This window comes from Cygnus olor, chromosome 16 (genome assembly GCF_009769625.2).
Source record: "Cygnus olor isolate bCygOlo1 chromosome 16, bCygOlo1.pri.v2, whole genome shotgun sequence".
Taxonomy (NCBI): Eukaryota; Metazoa; Chordata; class Aves; order Anseriformes; family Anatidae; genus Cygnus; species Cygnus olor.
This window is the reverse complement of record NC_049184.1, coordinates 14,519,975-14,540,415: the sequence shown is the minus strand read 5'-3', so window position 1 is coordinate 14,540,415 and position 20,441 is coordinate 14,519,975. Positions and strand designations below refer to the sequence as shown.

At 62.5% G+C, this 20,441-nt stretch overlaps 1 protein-coding gene across 3 annotated transcripts; it reads right to left on the bottom strand.

The window, feature by feature from the left end:
• Nucleotides 1-500: 500 nt before the first annotated feature.
• UCKL1 (uridine-cytidine kinase 1 like 1) lies at nucleotides 501-20,322 on the bottom strand. 3 transcript variants are annotated; one of them, XM_040575395.1, is made up of 15 exons: nucleotides 20,206-20,292; nucleotides 13,338-13,531; nucleotides 12,667-12,773; nucleotides 12,334-12,504; nucleotides 11,912-11,983; nucleotides 10,696-10,885; nucleotides 10,196-10,257; nucleotides 8,943-8,959; nucleotides 3,533-3,631; nucleotides 3,038-3,131; nucleotides 2,825-2,887; nucleotides 2,367-2,489; nucleotides 1,854-1,961; nucleotides 1,471-1,627; nucleotides 501-871 (listed from the first exon to the last, which is right to left on the bottom strand). In XM_040575395.1, the coding sequence occupies exons 1-15, from the start codon at nucleotides 20,253-20,255 to the stop codon at nucleotides 795-797; spliced, it is 1,584 nt and encodes a 527-aa protein (XP_040431329.1). In that variant the 5' UTR covers nucleotides 20,256-20,292; the 3' UTR covers nucleotides 501-794. The 3 variants fall into 3 exon arrangements, with proteins under 3 accessions (XP_040431329.1, XP_040431328.1, XP_040431330.1); XM_040575394.1 differs by lacking the exon at nucleotides 8,943-8,959 and adding an exon at nucleotides 5,655-5,674; XM_040575396.1 differs by lacking the exon at nucleotides 8,943-8,959 and having other exon boundaries at nucleotides 3,038-3,631; nucleotides 20,206-20,322.
• Between the last annotated feature and the right edge of the window lie 119 nt (nucleotides 20,323-20,441).

The window sequence follows — 20,441 nt, the reverse complement described above, 5'->3', positions numbered from 1 at the left end:
GCAGAAAGGAGGAACGGCTGTTCCTCTGGTACCAGCCCTTCACCTGGATCTGGAGCACAGTATTTCTTCCCTGGAGCAAGGCAGCAAGAAGAGGGAGCTGGGGAATGGGGGTGGTGGGTTCTCCTCCTGCCCCAGCTCTGCTTCAGGAGGAAGGCCTTGGTTTGAGGGGTGTTATCCTACCCTTGCAGCAAGGCCACAAAATGCTCTCTGTCCCTACCAGCTCTGAGGAGGCTCAGAGCAAGCAGGACTGAGGGCATGTGCTCCACGGGGCTGCAGGGGTGTAAGGACTTCCGTGCTTACTGAAGGGATGCAATGAGCAGCCTGCTGTAAATAGCACAGCCAAAAGACACAGCTGCAAGAACCTCTCTATGGCTGCAGGGTCAGCCTCCCTCAGCAGCCTCCACCGCTACTTGCAGCATCTCCCCTCCCAGGGTGGCAGTCCTGAAGGGTTACGACTTCTTGTCAACCCCGGGGCTGTGACAAGCAATGGCTCCATTCAAGAAAACCAGAGAAAAAATTTATTATTTTTCTTTATAAAATATCTCCAATAAGTTATATAGGCAAATATTTAAATTAAAATAAATTAACTCCACTCTATGCTGGGACACGCAACTGTCCACAAAGTCAAACTAGGATTTGTGTATCTTTGAAAAAATATGCCCTAGATCTCCAATGTAAGATTTGAAAAAAATATCTATGCTTGGTGAGGAGAAAGGAGAAATCTTTGCAATGGACAGAAGGGGTTAAGGTGCGGTGCTGAAGCTGCCTGTCACCAGAGGCACCTCCACATCCAGCTAAGTGCTAAGAGCGTCTTCATCATCACTCCAGTCAGGAGGAGCGTCCGTTCCGAAGTACCGATCACCAAAATTCCCTGTGGGGAGAAGAGGAAAGATTGCAACCGCGGTGCAGCTCTGCAGGGAGCCTTGGACCAACCCCCTCCAAGCTGCTGGCCGCCCAGCAGGCGAGGAAACAAAAGCAGGTTTATCTGACAGCTTGAACGGCACTAAAATTTGTGTAGCAGCAAAACTGGAGCAGCCTGGAGGCTGTTTTAGCACCCCAGAGGCTGTTTTAGCAGGGTTGCTTCCTGGCACAGCAGAGGTGAGGACAGAAGAACACGGTGAGCTTGTTCAGGACAAGCTCGTTTCAGGTGGCAGCTTAGGAAATGAGGTGGGCACAGGTCTGCCCCAGCTGCCCCAGCCTCGCTTCTCCATCTCGGGCTGGATGAGGCTCGTGGCACGTGGAACAGCTCCCTCTGCTCACGAGGCTACGGCTGCCTGACAGTGCTCAGCGTGCACGTTGATCCCACCACCCTCACGGCAGCAGGACCTGGGAGAAGCCCTCAATAAAACAAGGCCAGACTAAAGCAAGGCTAAGCTGCTGCTGGCAACCAGGGCTTCACCTCTTTGGGGAGTGGGCCAGAAACACCGAAAATTCCTCTGAAACTGCTCATTTCTACCCCCAGGTACTCACCAATGCCAGGGATTATCCGGAAAAGGTCATTCACCTTCTTGTCCACAGCTGTGGTGATGATCTTCACCCGGGGGAAAGCGTAGGCGACTGAGTGGACACCCATCTCTGCCATAAGCAGGGAGAGGAGGAAGATCTTGTCTTCTGGGACATCGTGATCCTACAGGAGAGGCGCAGAGAGAGCACAGAGGTGTGTGGGACGAGGAGCCAGGGTCAGGGTGCTTTCAGAGTCACTCCAGCTCTTGCTGTAACCCACAACACCCTCCTTTGCAAGGATGGAACAGCTTCAGTGAAAGACCCCTCAGAGGGGCTGCAGCTGGCCCTTCGAACTTTGTCTGGGGGCAAAGCCCACCTCCGGCCCCGCACCCGCCTGATATCCCCCGTACCAGCAGCACCCGCACTGCCATCATGGCCGCTGCGCCTGTGGAGACCGTGCAGTCCATCAGGATGACGTGGTCTTCGCTGATGTCCTTCGGCAGCCGCAGGTAGTGGAGCTGGGCAGGGGGGAGAGAGAGACGAGATCAGCTCCGGGGCTGCAGGCTGCAGGCTTCACGCAGGGATCTCTCCTGATGCGCAGAGTGGAGCAAACGCAGCAACCCCAGCCCTTCTTTTAGAGGAGGGGAGGATCTTTCGTGCCCCTCCGTCCCTGGGACCCAAGCTGCCAGCTTTGGGCCGGGTGCTGGTGCAGACACGTGGGCAGCAAACCAGCCCCCTGGCGCACAAACGTGCTGGCAAAGCCCACTTGGGCAGCATTCAAAGCACTCGCTCCCTAAGCACTCACCCCCAATCCAGACCAACTCTCAGATCCCCGAAGAGCTCTCAGAAAATACCCGAGCCAGCCCCTGCGTGCACCCCAAAGGGCAGGAGACGTCTCGGCAGCCCAGGCCCCCGGGGCTTACCTCCGGCTCGCCCGTGTTGCAGTTGGTCTGGATGAGAATGGTCCCGATGCGCACGTCCTTGCAGACAGCTCGCAGCGCTGGCTCCATCGTCTCGCCCGCCCGCAGGATGGACACCCCGGTGATCTGCAGCACGGGAAAGACGAACAGGAAGGCACGATGCTGTAGGTACACGCGGCGTGCCACTGGGCCTCGACACTGGGGACCTCTCACGGGCAACCCCAAAGCACTCCCGGAGAGGGCTGTGCTGCTCCTGGCTCGGGCTGCCTCCCAAAACGCGATGGCAGCGGTGGCACGGTGACACTGCTGATACACGGTACCGTACTCGTGGCAGCAGGCACCAACCCCAGACCCTGTGGAAGCCCTGAGAGGCCGGGGCTGTCCTTCCCCTGCAGGCAGAGGGCTTTAAGCGTAGCCCCACCTGGCACTTTGAGTACACAGTACCTTTTGCTTCCACTTACTTGCTTCCCACTGTATGTCCTCCCTTCGTAGTCCTGTCCCTGAGGGGTCTGGACTGTGCAACTCTACAAAAAACACACAAAAAGTGTTACCAGAGGCACTGACACGGCTCTCAGACGAGCTCTGGTGCCAGGGGGACAGCCAGGGGCTGGTCTGGCCCCTCGGAAAGCAAGGCTGGACAAGACGTCGTCACCCAGGTACAGCCCTGAACCCACCTGGAAAGGGAGAAACGAGAGCGCGTGCTCAATCAGCAACCGCATCAGCCTCTTGGAGTAGAAAATGAACTCGTCCCTGCTGGTCTCCTTGTTTCTGGAGGGGAAGGAAAAGAAACGTAAGCTGGGGACCAAAACGTGTTCCCCCCAGCACATGGCAGGGGCTGTGTGCAGGAGGGCAGCCCCTGCCACAGCTGGCTGTCGGCTTCTTGTTTGCACGGGGCCCACAGGCTGAGGTTTAAGGTGTTTTAAGTTAAAAAGTTCTAAGGTGAAAAGCAGAAAAATCGCTGGCAAGATGAGAGAGCGCTTTCCAGCCAGCGAGTGCTTCTGAGAGCACCCCCAGCAATGCTCCTGCACCCAGGCCCCACTCCCAGCTCCCCTGTCCCATGTCCCCAAGCCCCGGGGCAGGGCACAGGTTGAGCTCTGGGGGTTCGGGAGCCCAAACCGAGCCAAGCCCACCCCAGCCGAGCCCCATCCTGCCCCGGGGGAGGGCTTTACCTGATGATGGTGTGCATGCCCCTCACCTGAGGGGTGCTCTTCAGCACGCTGAGGGTCTGCGGAAGAGGGTGGCACTGGTGGGCAGAGGCCAGGGCGGCCCTGAAAACCAAACACCCGGTCAGAAGGGCTCTGGGCGAGGCTGCCCGAGGGCTGGTGCACAGCACACGGCCGGAGCCATCCTCCCAGATGTCAAGTCTCCTGCAAACGCACACCGAGGCCATCTGGCCGAGCCGAACCAGCGGCCAGCCCTGCCCGGGACCCCGCGGTGGCGGAGGGACCCGCTCCCGCTGAAGGGGCAGGGGGCGGGTGCTCAGAGTTCACCAAGAAAACAAAATCCGGACGTCCTCCTGCTCGGGAGCCGGACCCGGCGGTGGATCCTCGACCCACGGGGTGAGGAGGAGCCATCGCAGCGGTCCCTGTCCCACCAAAACAAGCGCCAAGCATCGGATGCGGGCCAGGTGAGCCCCGGGGGGCCGTGCCCCGGCTCGCTCGGGGCCGTGCCGCAGCGCCGGCTGCACCGGGAGCTTCCGAGCGCATCCGGCCTGCTAAGGGCTGCTCGGGCTGATACCGAATTGGGAACAGCTTCAAGGCTCTGCCGCCGGCCAGGGCTGGCTGCGTGTGACTCATCTCCACATAACTAATAGGGCCGGGAGCTATTCTGGGATCAAGGGAACACCATTCACGGGGAAGCGCACAATGGAGCCCCATTAGTCACCTCTCGGTTTGAGAGCGGCAGTAATGAGCTGAAGGTCACAGCCATTTGGCTTCCAGGAGGCTGGGCAGGATGGGCAAGCGACTTTGTCTGGGAGGAGGGCTGGGGTCACAAAGCCACACGTCACACCACAAACGTGCCAGCGGCCGCGTCCGGTCAGAGAGATGTCGGGGAGGAGGAGAAGAGAGCAAACAGACAAAAGCACCGGGTGATTAAGATCTCCAATCAAGCAGAAACCTGGATTAATTGCCCACACACGCACACAGAGGCACACAAGCGGAGAAGGAGGCAGAGAAGATGACTGGGTAGGAATGGAGGAGGGCAGGGCTCGATGGCTTGAGGCCTCCATCCACAGAGCCATCTCCCGGTCGGTGCCAAACGAGACATTCCCAAGGCCTGGGGGAACTTAAGGGCTCCTTCTTGCTTTTGCCAGCCAAGAGCCCCCACGCGGGGAACGCTCCTGAGAGCTGAGGCAGCTCGCGGCCACCGCGGAGCACACGGGGCAGGCTGTGCCCCCACTGCGGGTCTGGAGAGCCCGGCTCGGGGGGCTCCCAGCCCAGCATGCTGCCTCGAGCCCCCCCTGCCCCTCTGGGACCAGCAGCCCTCAAGGCCCCACACCAGCCGTCAGCGAAGCGAGCTCACTCCGTTAGTCCCCAAAATTCAGGTTAGCCGCTCTCGGGGATACGCCCCACGCCGGGACCGCGCTGCCAGCAGCACCGTGCAGCTCTGCCCCCTCCTTCCTCCTGCAGGACCCGGCCCAGGGACAGGTCCTGGGGACACGGCCACCACCCAGCCCTGCCGGACCCCTTCCTGGCCCCAAAAACACTGACCCACGCGGCGTGAGCCGCCGATGCAAGGGGTGAGCGCTGCTGCCTGCTCCCGGGGCGGGGGGCAGAGTTCAGCCCCCGGCACAGCACCCGCACCCTCCTCTCTCAGCCCCAGCGGGGTTTGCTGGGCTGGAAACCGCTGTCCCCAAAACCAGAGCAGCCCCGGTACTGGGGGCGCAGCCACCCACCGCAGCCCGTGCTGGGGCTTGTGCCCGAGGAAGCGCCGTCAGCGGTGTCTCGCCGAGCCTCCCGCACCATCCTGCGACACCCGCGCGGTGCTGGTGCTCGGTGCGGGCACCGCGAGGTCTGCGCGCAACCCCGTTCCCTGCGGTGCTGCTTAGCGGCAGGGCTCATTTATGGGGTTAGAAAAAAAAAAAAAACTCTTGGGACCTCCACCCCCCCCACCACCCCCCAAGCCCCGGTTTGGCCCGCGAAGCCCCCCAGCAAAGCGGGACCCTGTGTGCAGCCCGGCCGGAGACCCCCGCCCGGGTTAGTGACACGGCTCCCACTGCGCAGCCCTCGCCCCGCTCCCCGCGGTTAGTGGCACACCCAGAACACTGCCGTGAGCGTTTTGTCTCCTCACATATCCCAGCGCAGCTTCCTCTGGTCACCGGGTGGGAGGGACGTTCGGGGAGACAAGACGGGAAACACCAGAGTTTTAAGGGGAGAGGGACAGGCACAACATGGAACAAAGGAGAAAGCACCGGCATTAGTCAAAGGGGGGAAAAAAAAAAAAAGCCCTAAGTGATCTCTCGGAGCTGCCCAGTGCCCGGGCCGGCACCATACAGCCTCCAACGCCCCTTCCTCGGTGGCCAAGTCACGTCATCGCCGCTCTCCATGCCCCGGCTCCAAGTGATACGGCCCTGTCCCATGTCACCACCCTGGTGCCACCGCAGGGACTGCCACATCCCTATCCCAGCCGGTACCGCAGCTCCTGGAGCTGCAGGGCGATGCCTCCAGGGCTCCTCGAACCGCCGCAATCCCAAAGCAAGTGCAGGAGCTTAAAACCAAGCCTTGTCCCACCCGCCCCGCACGCCAGCGGGGCTGCCCCGCTCCTGGCACGCGGCGGGGGGCTCTGCCCCAGCCCCGGAGAGCCGAGAGCACTGGGAGCACTGGAGAAAGGCAGCCCTGAACCCACCACCAGCAGCTGGAAGACCTTCGGGACCTTCACCCGGACCTGCCATCCTTGCAGAGGGGCTCGCGGGCAGGGGGCTGGGGGGGTCTCAGCCCTGCCGGGGGGGCTGGAGGCGGCCGGTCCCCGCAGCCAGCGCCCGCAGCCTGCCTGCGAGCTTCCTGCCCCCACCCCCCGTCAGGGCAGGACGGCGACGGAAAATTCAGACAGGCAGCCCATGAGCACGTCAAGAAAACGTCTCAGTTTGGAAACTTAATTTTTTTTTCCCCCCCAGAACAAAAGGTTTGAAGGTAAAAAAAAAAAAAAAAAAGAAAAAAAAAGAAAAAAAGAAAAGAAGACGAAGAGAAAGAGAGAAAGGGGGTGACCATCGCTCAGGAAGGCTTCAGGGAACATCAGCTCTTTGTCGAGCACGCTATCAAACAGGAAGCAGACAAGAGACATCCAGCTACAAAGGAGCTGATGCAGTCAAGGCATTTCAAACACGTACAGCAGCTGGCTTTCACGGCTGACATTTCAAACAAGGGCTATTAAAACTGCACCACGGGCTGATATTTAAAGACACAATTGGCAAAGGGCATGCCAAGCTGATCGAGACCTGGAGCGGAAGAAGGATCGATCGGCGAGGGAAAGGCAGCTGAAAAGAGCAGCGGCTCCGAGAGCCGGGTTTGTTGCTAAAATGGTAGGGCAGGAGGGACAGAAAACAGGCTGAGGGACCCACGGGTCCCGCTGCTGCTGCTGGGCACGAGGAGAAACACCCGGGCATGGGTGGAAAGTGGGCATGTGAAGGTAATCACGCCTCCTGCACCGCCGTGGTTAAACGTGAGGGAAGCTAGATGGGAGGCATCCCAACTGCAGAGCCACCGAGACCCGGCCTGCTCCCTGAGGGGACGCACGGGGAGGTGGAGGTGCTCCTGGCAGCCAGCAGTGGCCGAGGAAGGCCTGCAGGCTGCACCATCCTCTTCATCTCCTCAGAATTCACTCATTTCACAGAGCCACAGATCGGTTTGGGCTGGCAGGGCCCTTAGAGCCCACCCAGCTCCTGCCCCTGCCATGGGCACGACCCCTCCCGGCACCCGCAGCTCCTCCGGGCAGCCTGGGCCGGGGCCTCGCCGTCCTCAGAGGGAAGGATTCGACCTGCTGGGGTCAGGGAGAGGCACCCCCTGCCCGCCCAGCCACCCTCAGGACCAGGACAGCATTTATCCTACCAGCCACAAAGGCCCGGCTGCGTCCCCACGGCCACCAAAGGGCGGTGGCATCGGAACGACGAGCGTGACATTTGGATGAAGCCATTCAGGACGGGGAATTGTTTTCGATGGCACCCCAAGAGCATGGAGCCCGGTGCCCACCCCTAAATCCACCTCGCTCCCCTCGCCAGCGCAGGGCTGTGTGGGGCCGCCGGGAGCTGCACCGGCTTCGAAAGCACCGGGATGCCGGGAGCAGAAACTGAATTTTGCAGGAATTTTTTTCCAGACCCTCTGGCAAAGGCATAAATGGAAACCAGGAGCCTGAAACGGAGCATACACATTTCTGCGGCCTTGATTACCACAGAGGTCAGCGTTATCCTTCCAAATTTGCTATCGTTACACTACTCACATCGTCTCAGCTATCGCTGAATACTTGGTTTATAGGGTGCACAAAAAGTTCAAAGATCACCTCTGCTGAGTGCCAATTTGATAAAAAGGAAAATCAATGGAGAAAGGAAATCATATATATATATATATATATACACACACACATATGGGCATATATACACACACGCTAGCCTGCTCTCTGATGTCATCTCTGCAAGTTTTTAAGTAACAGACTTGTCTCCGTGCTAAAGAGCAACTTCCCACCTGAACTTCCAGACACCCGAGGAAGCTTACGTAGGGAACGGCAGCGTTTGTATGGAAATGTCAGGCCCCGTGGTGTTAAACAAGCAAACAACAAGAGATAAAATAAAACGTCCAGTCGCTTAGTCCAGGAAATGAATGGCTTAAGCAGAAATAAGTAAAGCGGAGAGCCTTTTCCTGTTCATCTTAGGTATTTTAAAAGCTTTTTGTATGCCACATGTAAATCTTGGGGTTACTTGTGCTAAGTGTCTCCATAAAACGATGGAGATCTAAATGGAAACCCATCTGCAGAACCGCATCCCCTCCGCTTCCTACAGAAATACCCATAAATTTAGCTGGCTGCCTAATGGAAGTAAGAGAGCCTCAGTCCCACCCGGATCCAGACGCTGAAGAGGCTAAGTAAATCGCTTTATACTCTCCAGCATCCACCTGCTGATACTGGGAAATGAGCAATCCTGCTGGATTGTGGCTGAACTGGCCGCCTAGTCCCCCGGTGAGGGCTGCGGTGGGCTCAGAGCCCGCACCCGGTGAGGCACCCCGGGCTGTCACCTCCCTCCCGTGGCTTCGTCCCCAGGGCTGGGGAGGGAGAGCGGCTCTAAAACCGCTCGTCTTGGAGGAGGAAGGGAAATGAGAGCAAAACCCGGGACGCGGAGCCCCCCCTTCCTGCAGGGTCCCGGCTACAGACCTGCCCTGCCCCATTTTCTCAGGCTGGCGGCACCCCCGCAGCACGGACACGTCCCCGAGGACCGGCCCCGTCCCTGCTGGTCCCAAAGGCAGGGACCGGTGGCCTTTTGCCATGCGTTTCGTGAGCTGTCGGTCTCGCCAGCGGGTCAGGGTTAGGCCAAGCAGTGCCTGGCATTGGAAATGCCTCGGGCTGCACAGACAGGACAGAGTGAGGGGCTCTTACCTGACACTGAGTTCACGCTGCGGCAGCAACACAAAGACACAACGCAACCGGTATTAAGCATTGTCAACACCACACGGTCGTTTCAAGACAAAAGAAAAGGAAAAATAGGAATATTTTCCTGCATTCCCATGTAGCTTTTTCCCCCTTCTTCCCCTCCCCAGGTAAACGTAAGCCCCCCATCCAACCCCTCACCTGGCTGACAGTATTTGCTGGCTACAGAGCTCTCCCTGCCACGTCTCGGGGGCTGGAAGAAAACTTCCATTCCCCCTGCCTGGCCCGACACCCCCCTCAACCTGCCGCCAGCGATGATGCCAGGGCTCTGGGCTTTGCTCCTGTGCCCGAGGAGCAGGGTTTAGCAAGAAAGCAGCTTCTCGAGCTCTTGCCAGAGTTCAGCGCTGGGGTGTCCCCAGGGGAACCTTCCACCGTGGTTTTGTGCCGGAGCAGCCGCCCCTGGGCAGGCACAGGAGGCACGGTGCCGTCACAGGCACCAGAGGCTGCACAGCTCCTGCAGGAACCGAGCCCTTGGCTTTCGAGTGCCTCCGTCCCCAGGCTGCGCTGCTTCCACCTCCTGGAGCATCGCCCCGAGCATCTTCACAGCTTGAACATGAAAGCTGCAAACCAGCCCGGCACCGTGGGGCAGGAGGGGGCTGCGCTGCCCAGGGAATGGCAACGCAGCAGTGTCCTTTGATGGGAGGGTCCCAGCCTCAACCCCCTGGTCAGGACCAGCCCAGGACATGGAAAAGATGACTTGCTAAAGCCAGCGATGGGGAAGGGCATGGCTCAGGCTGGGATTGAAACAGGACAAGACTTTGGGTTTTGCTACCCACGGGATGCACCCAACGAGTGGGAAACGGGGCTCTGGATTGGGAAGAGTGCAGCAGTGGCTGCAAGGGGCGAAGAGGAGAAGCCAGAGCCAGAGAGCAGGAGTGCTGCAGGGCTTGGCGTGATGCTGGACGCAGGAGGGCGCATCCCTCGGGTCACTCGAGGGTGGCTGCTTTGTCCGTGGACGACTTGCTGTCCCGGGGAGATGGACGCTGCTGCAGGACCGCAGCGTGCAGCGTGGCTTTGTGCTCACCAGAGCACCGGGACGAGGCAGACTCCTCCGGCCTGGAGGAGCAGGGCTCAGAGGAGTTCATGGGGACAGCCCAGGAGCACGGAGGGAAGCCAGCCCGTTCCCCACCTCGGCACCCACCGCCCCGCTGCGCAGCGAGGGTCCCCCCAGCGCTCCCGCACGGGCAGCAGGCTGCTCTTACCTCTTCCAGCTGGCTGTGGACGTGCTGAACGATCAGGTCGATGGCCACCGTGTTTCCACTCCCTGAAGCAAAAGCAGAACAGAGAAGGCCTGGTGAGGTCCATGGTGCTAACCATGCCTCAAACAAGCTTCTTCCCCAAGTTCCCCGTTATGTTCAAAGATAAACCCTACCCATTTCCCTAGCAGAGCATCATCCAGCAGGAGACAATCCTGCTGTTACTACATTGCTGTTTGGTAATCTATTAGTGAATATCTAGAAGTCACCTCTATATTTTAAATTGCTAAGCTACGGGTGCTTGCAGAGCAGGACTCGTTGAGGGAAAAGCAGCACGAATTCCCCAGGAACCTGCTTTTGGCCAGTGTCTGGGGACACTCGCCTGCAAAAACCTTTGCTTTGCCATGGGACAGCCACCCTCCTGTCCTCGCCCGCTGGTGGCAGAGCTGAGGGCAGGGGGACGGCGTCTCCCAGGTCCCGCTCAGGACCCAGGCACGTGGCAGTACCTCGGGGCACGACGATGTCGGCCAGGCGCATGGTGGGCTGGATGTACTGGTCGAAGGCGGGCTTGACGAACTTGTTGTACTGCTTGATGACGCCCTCGATGTCACGGCCGCGCTCGCTGATGTCCCTGCGCAGGCGGCGCACCAAGCGGATGTCCGAGTCCGTGTCGACGAATATTTTCAGGTCCAGGAGCTGGAACGAGAGGGGAGGGAAGAAATCCCACCGGGCTGAGCGTGTAACAGGAGCTGACCTCCAGCAGGCACGGCCAGGAGGCTGAGCCCAAGGCACAGCACGGCTCCGACCGAGCTGGGCTCTGCCCTGCACGGCTCCGGGCTGCGGCGAGCTTTGCCTCCGCAAGCACTGCCAGTGCAGACGCTGCCACTTGCCCCCAAGGACCTGTCCTGCTCCAGAGCATGTCTCTAAGCACCCCCAACGCTTTGGCGGGATGGTATTTAAGAGCGAGGAGGAGATGGAAGGACAGAGACCAACGGGTTAACCCGGGAGCCGCGGCTCGCTGCTGCTGGAAGGGAGCCAGGCACAGCAGGTCAGCTCTGGGGCTGGGATCCGTGACACTGCCCCGAGCCTCCAGAGACAGAGCTGAGGGATATTCGGAGGAAACGCTCCTCGGGGATTTACCCAGCTGTCCACTGGAGGTCATCGTTGCTCCAGGAAAGCGCAGCGCAAACGCTCACTTGGCAGGGGAGGAAACTTCCTAGACTGAGCTTGGCTAAGCTTGTGCATGGCTCACTCCCCCCTATAGCATTTTTCATGTATCCAAACACTTCCCAGGAATGCCTGAAGTGCTGGATGAGTCCGCCCTGGGAACACAAACCCTTGCGGAGCAGCAGCTCAGCCAGCTTTGCTTCTGGCTGTGCAAGCTGAGACGTGCGGCGCGGAGGTGTGCTATTTCTGGTCGTATTTACGCGCCGTCGCTGCCAGGGACCAGGTCACCACTTGGCTCCGCGTTCCTGGACACGAATGGCAGAAACCAAGGCCTCTGCTTAAACCCTGGGGCTCTTCCCCTGCTGCTACCAGAGCCCAGGCCTATTTCTCCTGCACGCTGAAGATGCGGCAGCTGGGCTCACCTGGATGAGAAGGCCACCTCCCTGCCGCTGAGCCTCAGCATTAGGGAGGACAGGAGCCGTGGGAGGACAGGAGCCCCCCAGCAGCACACAGGGTGCTGGGACTGCCTGCCACGTGCTGTGATACACGACTCACCTTCAGGAGCTCCTTGTCCGCGAACGCCATGATGCCTTCAAAAATAATCACGTTGGCGCCGTACAGGGTTTTCTGCGGAGGCAGAATTGACGTGGTTAGAGTTCAGAGATATCCCATTCCAGAAAAAAAAAAAAAAACAACAACAAAAAACCAGAAGAACGACAGCTCCTTCTCTATTTCCAAGGCTTTGGGGTGACTAGGAGTACCCAAAAAGCTGCTGGTGGGATACTGCACATGACACAGGCAGGATCCCTGCAGCTGTCCTCCTCCACACAGCCCGCTGCCCTTGCAACGTGCCAGCTTCTGCCAGCAGGCTGTAGGGACCCACGAGGACACGCAGTGGGGTGGAGGGGTGCCAAGAGCACCCTGCTCTCGCCCTGGCAGTCCCCCCGCCCCGTCCCACGCCCCTCGGTGTCCCATACCCATTCCTTCTTCCGGCTGTGGGTGGTGAAGTCGTAGATGGGGATCTTCACGCTCTTGCCTTGCTTCAGCTTCTTCAGGGTCGCGATGATGAGGTCGAAGTCGAAGGCATCAGGGTGGTCGAAGTTGAAGTCGTTGCTGGCCGCCTGCTCCTGCTGCTGCTTGGTCAAAACCTGTCCCCAGAGACGAGGTCAGGGCGCGTGGCCGTCCCCCCCCGGCAGCCTTTAATCCTCCTGCCCCAAACACCCCGGGGCCAGGGGAAGCAGGAGGCTGTCGCTGAACCCACGCCGCGTTTCCCCATCGGGGGGTCAACCCGAGGAACCCGGCAGCCTCACCTTGTAGAAGGAGTCCATGGAGAGCAGCACCACCCAGGGGACGTCGAGAGCCTCGATGATCATGGTGGCCACCGTGGTCTTCCCAGAGGCGCTGCCTCCTCCCAGGCCTGCCAGAGAGAAAGGGAGGAAGCCAACGAAGCCACGACCTCCCTTCCGACCCCAGGCAGGGCCCAGGGGCTGCTCTGATGCACCGAGCTGGGGGCACGTCAAGAGGGAGACGCTACGAGAGGTTATCCTTGAAACGCCCGACGTGCTGTAACTGCCGGCAACGTGCATCGTTCACGTGATGCTTGTGTAACAAGGGGACAGCTGGCACGAGACCCAGCCAAGGGTAAATCCCTGGGAACTCGTGACAACTCAGGCAACAAGTACGGGAGCTGTGAGAACAGCCAGGAGGGGCTGCGGTCTGCCCAGCTCTAATCCATCCCCCCCACCCGCAAGCTCTGGGAATAACCGCGAGGACTCTCCCCGAGGCTGAGCAGCTCAGGACGGAGCCAGCCTCCAGTTTCTGAGCAGGTTGTGGGAGCGTGGGGGAAGCAGAAACCCCCCCCCCCCAGGCCTCCAGGAGGGCAGCACCGACGCTGCCGGAGCAATTTGAGCTCCAAAGCTAACACGAGGGCGCTGAGGCACAGAGGTGGGACGGTGCCGGGCCAGGCGCTGCCTCTGCCTACCTATGACAAAGGCCTCCTTGGACTGGGTGCCGTGCTCGTTGTACCAGGGCGGCCGGCCCGCCGTGTAGATGGTCCTCTTGCTGGTCCGCAGCAGGGGGGGCTCCGACTTGCACTGGCTCGTGGTCCGCTTTCGGGGCGGCTTGGAGGACCCCACCGCCGGGTACAGACGGTCCAAGGACTCGGCGCTGCTGTTGCTGGGGGTGGGAACAGGGGGTTAAATAAACACCGCGAGCTCTCCTAAGCACCGAGTGCCATTGCAGAGGGCAGCGAGGTGTCCCGAAGGGCCAGATGCCTTTCTGAGGGACGGAGGCCAAACACGAGCTAGAGCTCAGCCAGCTTCTGCCGCGCACCCCGTGCACAAACCCTCTCCTCCCCGCTTGGAGCTCTCCAGCCTCACCCCAGCTCCCACCCTTTAGGGCTGAGCCCCCTTGGGACCAGCCTGCGAGCTCGCCAAAGCCAGATTGGGGCTGCAGGGACGAAAACCCTTCCCGGGGCTGCAAAGCTGTTTGTGCCTGCTGTGCAGCGTGGGCAGGGCAGGGCTGGAGCCCTGGCGCTGGTCAAAAGCCTCTCCCCGATCTGTCCTCCCACGGCGGGGAGGGCCGGGAGCAGGGGGAGCCCGGAGGCTCTGCGCTTGGCAGCGGGAGGCGGCGGCCGCGAGGCGATAAAGTGGCGGCCGGCCAGGAGATAAAGCTGCAGCCGCACCGGGAGGATGATTTCCACCCGCTGCGGCTCCCCCGGGGCACCAAGTTCTGCACAGCCAGGCTGCGCTGGAGGAGGACGGATCCCGGCTGGGAAACGGGGCTTTTTCCCCCAGACACCGGGGGCTCTGTGAGGCCGAGGGCTGCCCTCCAACGCCACCCCCCCGGCACGACCACGAGGCGCCTCGAGGAATCACCAGGTGGGGATAGAAACTCTGCCAGCTCAGGGAGCCCCGGCGCCGAACGGCCAGAAGGGCTTAAACCGCAGGGCTTTATAGATTTTTTTTTGCTCGGTTTTAAGCCGTTTTGGTACGAAGATTAGTCCCCTCCTCTCCCGCAGCCCTTTTTAGGATAATTCCAGATAACGACCAAAATTCGAGACCGGCCGTCTGTGCGCAAAGCCGCCCGGCGTGCCGCCGGCACCTCGCGGGGGGACGGCCGTGGTGTGGCCCTGCGTGATCCTCCCAGCAACGTGCAGCGCCTTCCCCAGCACCGGGAGCTCCTGCAGTGGTGCCAGCACCACGAGCGTCGCCTCCTGAACCTCGCTCAGCACCCCTGGAGCCTCGCTCAGCACCTCTGGAGCCTCGCTCGTCTCCCCATCGCTCGTACGAGCCCCCGGCCTCCAGCTCGCCCAGAAGCCGCGCACGTCGGAGAGGTCACGTTATAAAAGCAAGGTCCCGGGGTGGGACCTGCTGGGGAATCACCCTCTGTGCGAGGCGAGAGGGCTCCATCCCCGGAGCTGGGGCACTTCGCTCTCCTCTCCCCGCTCTCCCCTCCCGCTGCAGCAGCCCCCAGCCGCCGCGCACTGCTCCCGGCACGGGGCTGCCATCAGCCGCCGGCGCAGAAACAAAATCGTTTGGGCTCGCTGCAAGCAGAGGTGACAAAGGCACAGTTGTTTCCCAGAAAACAAAACCGCTCCTTTCATCCGCATCCCTGCCCCGCTCCGGGGACCGCGGGTGCTCGCGGGCCGTGCCGCGGCGATGCCGCCGGGGGGGCCGCTTCCCTCTCCCGTTTTCCTCCGGGGCTGCAGGCGTTTCAGGGACGCGAGGCGCCGGCTCCTGCCCCCGGTGTAACGCAGCACCGAGCCCAGCCCGAGGATGCTGTGGCTGAAAGCACGATCCCCAAGCCAGGCGCAGCCACCGACTCGACCCAGCCTCCGAAGAGGTTCCTGGTTTCGGAGCCCGCGCGGAGCGGAGCGGCAGGCTGGGCTCCGCAAGGCGCGCTGCCGACGCCTCCAGCTCGGATCGACGTAGCTCAGCTCCTGGCGGCGACAAGGAGGCTCTGCCCCCGTGGCTTCGGCCGTGCCCAGGATTCCAGGCCGCGGTCAAGGTTTTCCTCTCCCCGAGGTGCCCGCAGCGCACCCAGGCTGCTGGCACCGAGGGCACAAACAGCAGATCCGTCCTCCCCTCGCCCTCCCCGATGCAAGGAGCGCTTTAATCCCGTTCCCGGCACTCGCCCGCTTCGCCTCTTCTCCTCCAAGCGCTTCTGGACCTTTACATAAACTGTGCCCCACCTCTTAAACCGACGCCCCCCACGATTTATCTCAGATAAACGTGGCTCCGGGGGCAGTGACTGCTCTGGACTCCTGCAAAGGTCACAATTTTTCTCCTAATGCCAACTTCAGGCTTTGTCCTCGCTCCACGGCCCCCAGGGCTGCCTTTGCCAGGCCGGGGCTCTCCCCTCTGAAGGCCCAGCGGCCCCCGGCCGCCTCTCAGTTCCCTCGCTCCACTCCTTGGTTCTTCTTTTGCTTTGTACAGCTCCCCGCAGCAGGGCCAAAGCCCGCTCGCTGCACCTACTGACGAGGGAAGTGCCCGGAGAAAGGCGACTATTTATAGCCAGAGCCCCTGGGCTGCTTCGTGCGCCCGGCGGCGAGCACGGCCAGACCCCGCCAGGACGGCTGGAGCGGAGCACAGCCCTCGTCCTCGTCCTCGTCCTCTGCAGCCCCGCCGTGCGAGGAGAGCACGTCCCTGTGCTAGAACAAGGCAGGTACAGACAGAAACCTCTCCTGGGCTCGGGAGCCCCCTCCCGCAGCGCCTTTCTGGGGGCAGCCACCCCCGTCTCCCCCAGGTTTGGGGACATTTCCCTTCCTCGCTGCAGGTGAATCCTCCCCGGCGTCACCGGCGCTGCTTTGCCAGAATCCCAACTGGGTCGGAGACCCCCCCCCGCCCCGTGCCCGCTCCCCACCCGGGTGAGTGCAGTACATCCAGGTCCCGGCACCCCCGCTGCAGCCAGCGAGGAAAAACCCCAAACCTGACCTTGCCACGGCGCAGGGGAGCTCCCCCTTGGTCCCACGCCCTGCAGACACGGCGCCAGCCTCAGCCTTCCAAATCCTCCCCCCGACCCCCCCCCCCCCCCCCCCCCCGCCCCGGGGAAGCCGATCTTTCCCCCAGCTGCCGCCTGTGATTTCGCAGCCCCCCCCCCCCCCCCCCCCCCCCCCCCCCAACCAGGACAGCTCCAGGAGAAAAAAAAAAAAAAAAAGGGAAAAAAAAAAAAAAAAGAAAGAAAACCCCAAACCCACCCCAAAAAGGGGCAGAGGAGGAGCTCACCTGCCTTCGGGCCCGAGGGCCCAGCAGCCCGATATGCGGACGCTGGCGTAAGCCGGGGGGCTGCTCATGGCCGCGAGCCTCGTGGGGTGAATTTTGGCTCGGAGGCTTCGGGACGAGCCATGCAGGGAGCGTCCCCGTGTGGCTGGGGGGGCACCGACCCCAGCAGGACCCGGGGGTGTGGGGGGGGACGGGGGGCCGCGGGGCCGGAGCCCGGCGGCGGGAGAGGAGGTGTTTTGCTGGGAGCCGCGGAGCGGCCGGCGTGCATAAGAGGATAGCTTAACCCAGAGCTTACGTTCATTACCTGATATTAATAGCACCGGCTTGATTAAAGAAAAAGCCGGGGGGGGCGGACAGGAGGGTGGGAGGGGGGCGAGGTGACACCTCCTCGAACCGCCCCGGCGGCGGACGAACGACCTCGCTTTGGGTCCGGGGCTCCTTCAGCTGCTTCTGACACTCAGCGCGCGGCCCCGGGGGCAGCGGCAGCTCGGTGAGCGTGCGGCCGGCGGCGGCGGGGGGGCACCGGGGGTGGAGGCGGAGGGGGGCCCGGTGGGCAGCGAGGGAGGTCCCCGGGGGTGGGGGGTGGCACCGGGATGGAGCAGGCACCCCGGGGGGAACCGACGGGGCTGCACAAGGCTCGGTGCTGCCCGTACCGGGGCTGTCGGTGGGGGTTTGTCACCCTCCTGTAGCCCCCCCCCAAGGTGGGGGCCGGCTGGATCTGAGCCCCCCCCTTTGCGGTGCCCGGCTGCTGGGGGGGGGGGCGGAAAGCTGCCCCTTGCCGTCCCCGCGAGCTCGGCAGCCCCGGAGTAAACAAGCCCTCGAAACTCAACACCCCGGGGTGGCTAAGAATAACGCCGCCGCCGCCGCCGCTCGGGATTTGTTTTCCTGCGGCGCCTGAGAAATCGCCCACAAAGTCACGGCCACCTCCGTGCCCAGCACGCAGCGGGCACGTTTTTTGGGGGACCAGGGGCAGCGGGGACGACGCTCGCCCGGCGTCAAGCAGGGGAAGGCGCGGAGCTGGGGCAGGACCTTCCTCTGGCCCCGAAGCACCGGGGGCACACTCCGGAGGTGCGGGGGACGCCGGTGTCCGTTCGTCCTGTGCTCGGCAGTGGAACCGAGCTCCCCGGCCGGCAACGGGACCGCCACGGGAGAGCCAGACACCGAACCGGGTCTCAGCGGCTGCCTCCTCGCCCTACAACGCTGAGCTGGCCCCAAAGAGCAGGATTTGACCCAGGGGAGCGAGAGGTGACGCGGCCCCGGCTGCTGCCCCGAACGAAGCCAATTAAACGGGCGACGATCAAAGGAGCCGTTCCCATCCTGCGATTTTAGCGCGAGCTCCTCTTTCTCTGGAAAAGCGCTTTCAGGAGTTTAAAAATAAAATCCTCTTCCGCAGCGATTTCTGCTCTTCCTCAAAAAGAAGAAAAAAAAAAAAAAAAAAAAGGGGGGGACCAGAAATTGGAACCGAAGGAGCCCTTGCCCATGTGTCACTGCCCCTTATCGCACGCTCCCTGGTGCCTTTTTTTTTCCTGCCTTTGTTTAAAACCTCCGAGCGGCGGCACCGATGCTCCCAGCGCCTCACTCGACGTCCCGGCCCAGCTCCCAGGTAGGACGGGAATTACCCGCGCCGACTTTTAATCCCAGCAGCAAACAAAAGCCCCCGGGGCTCGGCGTCCGACCGCGGGCACCGGGCGCTGCCGCGGCTGCCGGCACGGCGAGGGCGCTGCGGGCTGGGCCCTGGGCGTGCTCCTTCGCTTCCTGGTTCCTGAGCTCTCACGCAGGGCGAATGTTTTCGGACTTTTTTCTTCCTTCTAGAAGATTTTTTTTAAGCGCAAGTCCAGTCTGTAATCACAGGGCTCGGGGAGCTGGACTTAAAATGGCGAGGAAAAGCGACGTGGCGATGGCGGATGAAGGTGTGCTGGGGCGGCCGCTTCAGCTCCCTTCGCCCCGCGAGGAAGGGGCTGAAGGAACAGAAGGCTGAAGGTTCAGTTAAAAACCAAACACCTTAAATAAAAGAGCAAGCGCAAGCTGGTCCAAATGCATAAAGGTTGCTGCGGGGGGCAGAGATGAGGACGTTCTCCACGAGAGGCGGCGCAGACCTCGGGACCTCGCCTCTCCCGGGGTGCTGGGATGAAGCAGAGCCGCAGGCGGCTCTCCCCCTGCTGCTCACCGCAACCCAAACGTCGCCATCGGGTCCCTGGGAGAGCTCAGGGGGCGCCCAAGCCGAAGACGAGCGGTGCTCGCAGGAGGATGGATCGGCTCCGGTGCCACCCCTGGGTGCAGTTTGCTGGGCTCTGCCTGCCGGCACGGGATGGCTCTGAGGCTCCTTGGGATTTGGGGACGGGCCATGGCAAAGCATGACGACTGAGACGGGTCCAATCTTTCCCACAGGGAGCTGTGCCGGCCTCAGGGCACCGCTACAGCCTGGCGCACGGCAAGGACGCTCGCCTGCACCCCGCGGGGCTGCGCTGCCCCAGGACCCCCCTTGTCTGAGCGCTGAGCGGGGCTGGATCCCACCTGCCTGCCAGGCTGGGGAGCAAACCTCTTGGAGGGAGCACGCAAAGAAAGGCGTTGGGAAGCCCAAAGTGCCGGGACAGAGGCGGCAGCGTGGAGATGGAGGCAGCTGAGGAACGGAGGCAGCCCCAGGGGCACGGGGTGCCCCTGCAAACCCGAGCAGCACCGAAGTTGGTGCCCCCACCTCACCCCACGTCTCGCACAGGGATGGACGCAGCCCCCCGCGCTTCACGAAGGACCTCATTTACCCAGCGGGGCAGGGGGAACACCTTCCTCTTCCAATCCCATTAGCTCGCCGCTATTTATACCCGGTGCAGGCAGCTCCACCGCAGCCCGGCGGTCCGTACCGGTGGCTTACACAACCCCACGGTGCCCTGTGGACATCTTGTCCCAACCCATCCCATCCCATCCCATCCCATCCCATCCCGTCCTGTCCTGTTCCATCCCATCCCATCTCGTCCATCCCGTCTCGTCCCGTCCCATCCATCCCATCCCATCCCGTCCCGTCCTGTTCCATCCATCCCATCCCAGTCCCCATCCCCATCCCATCCATCCCATCCCGTCCCGTCCCATCCCATCCATCCCGTCCCCCAGAAGGGCACCGCCACCACCCCCACATTCGGCCCCACACCCAGGCAACCACTCGTACCCCAACACACGCCGACCCCTCGCTCTTCCCCAGCCATGGGGCCGGGGCCAGCCGTAGCGATGCCGGGAGAAGCCCCCCAAAAACTTTGGACCCCCTCCCCCCCCCCCAAAAAAAAAAAATTCGGGACCGCCGCAGGACGGACGGCTCCGCACCCACGCCCCGGGCCGGGGGCACCGCATGCCGCGGGCACCTCCCGCACGCTGCCGAGGCCGCGGCCCCCCCCCGCAGCCCCTCGACACCCCCGGGACGGGAACGGAGCCCCCCGGAGCCCGGTTTAGGGCCGGACCCTCCCGCTCCCCCCCCCCCCCGCCCCGTGCCCCGTTCCCCGGCGCTGCTCTGCCCCGGGAGGCCCCGGCGGGGCTGGGGCTGCCTCGGCTCCGCTCCCCGCCGCCCCCAGCCCCCGGGCTGTTCCTCCCCTCCCCAGGCCCCCGGTAACCCCCCCCCGGTGCCGGCCGCCCCCCCGGTACCTGCCGTCCGGTGCCGCCGGGGCCCCCTCGGCCGCCGGGGCCGCGGCCATGGCGCTACCGGGGAGAGGCAGGGCCGGGAGCGGGGCCGCGGCCGGGGCCGGGCGGGGCGGAGCTGCCGCGGGGCTCCCCGGGACTTGTAGTGCGGGGGGAGCGGGGGGGTGAGGGGCCTTGGGGTGCTGAGGGGTCCCGATGGGTGCTGAGGGCACGGGTGGGTGCTTGCTGTGGGGCCCGGGAGC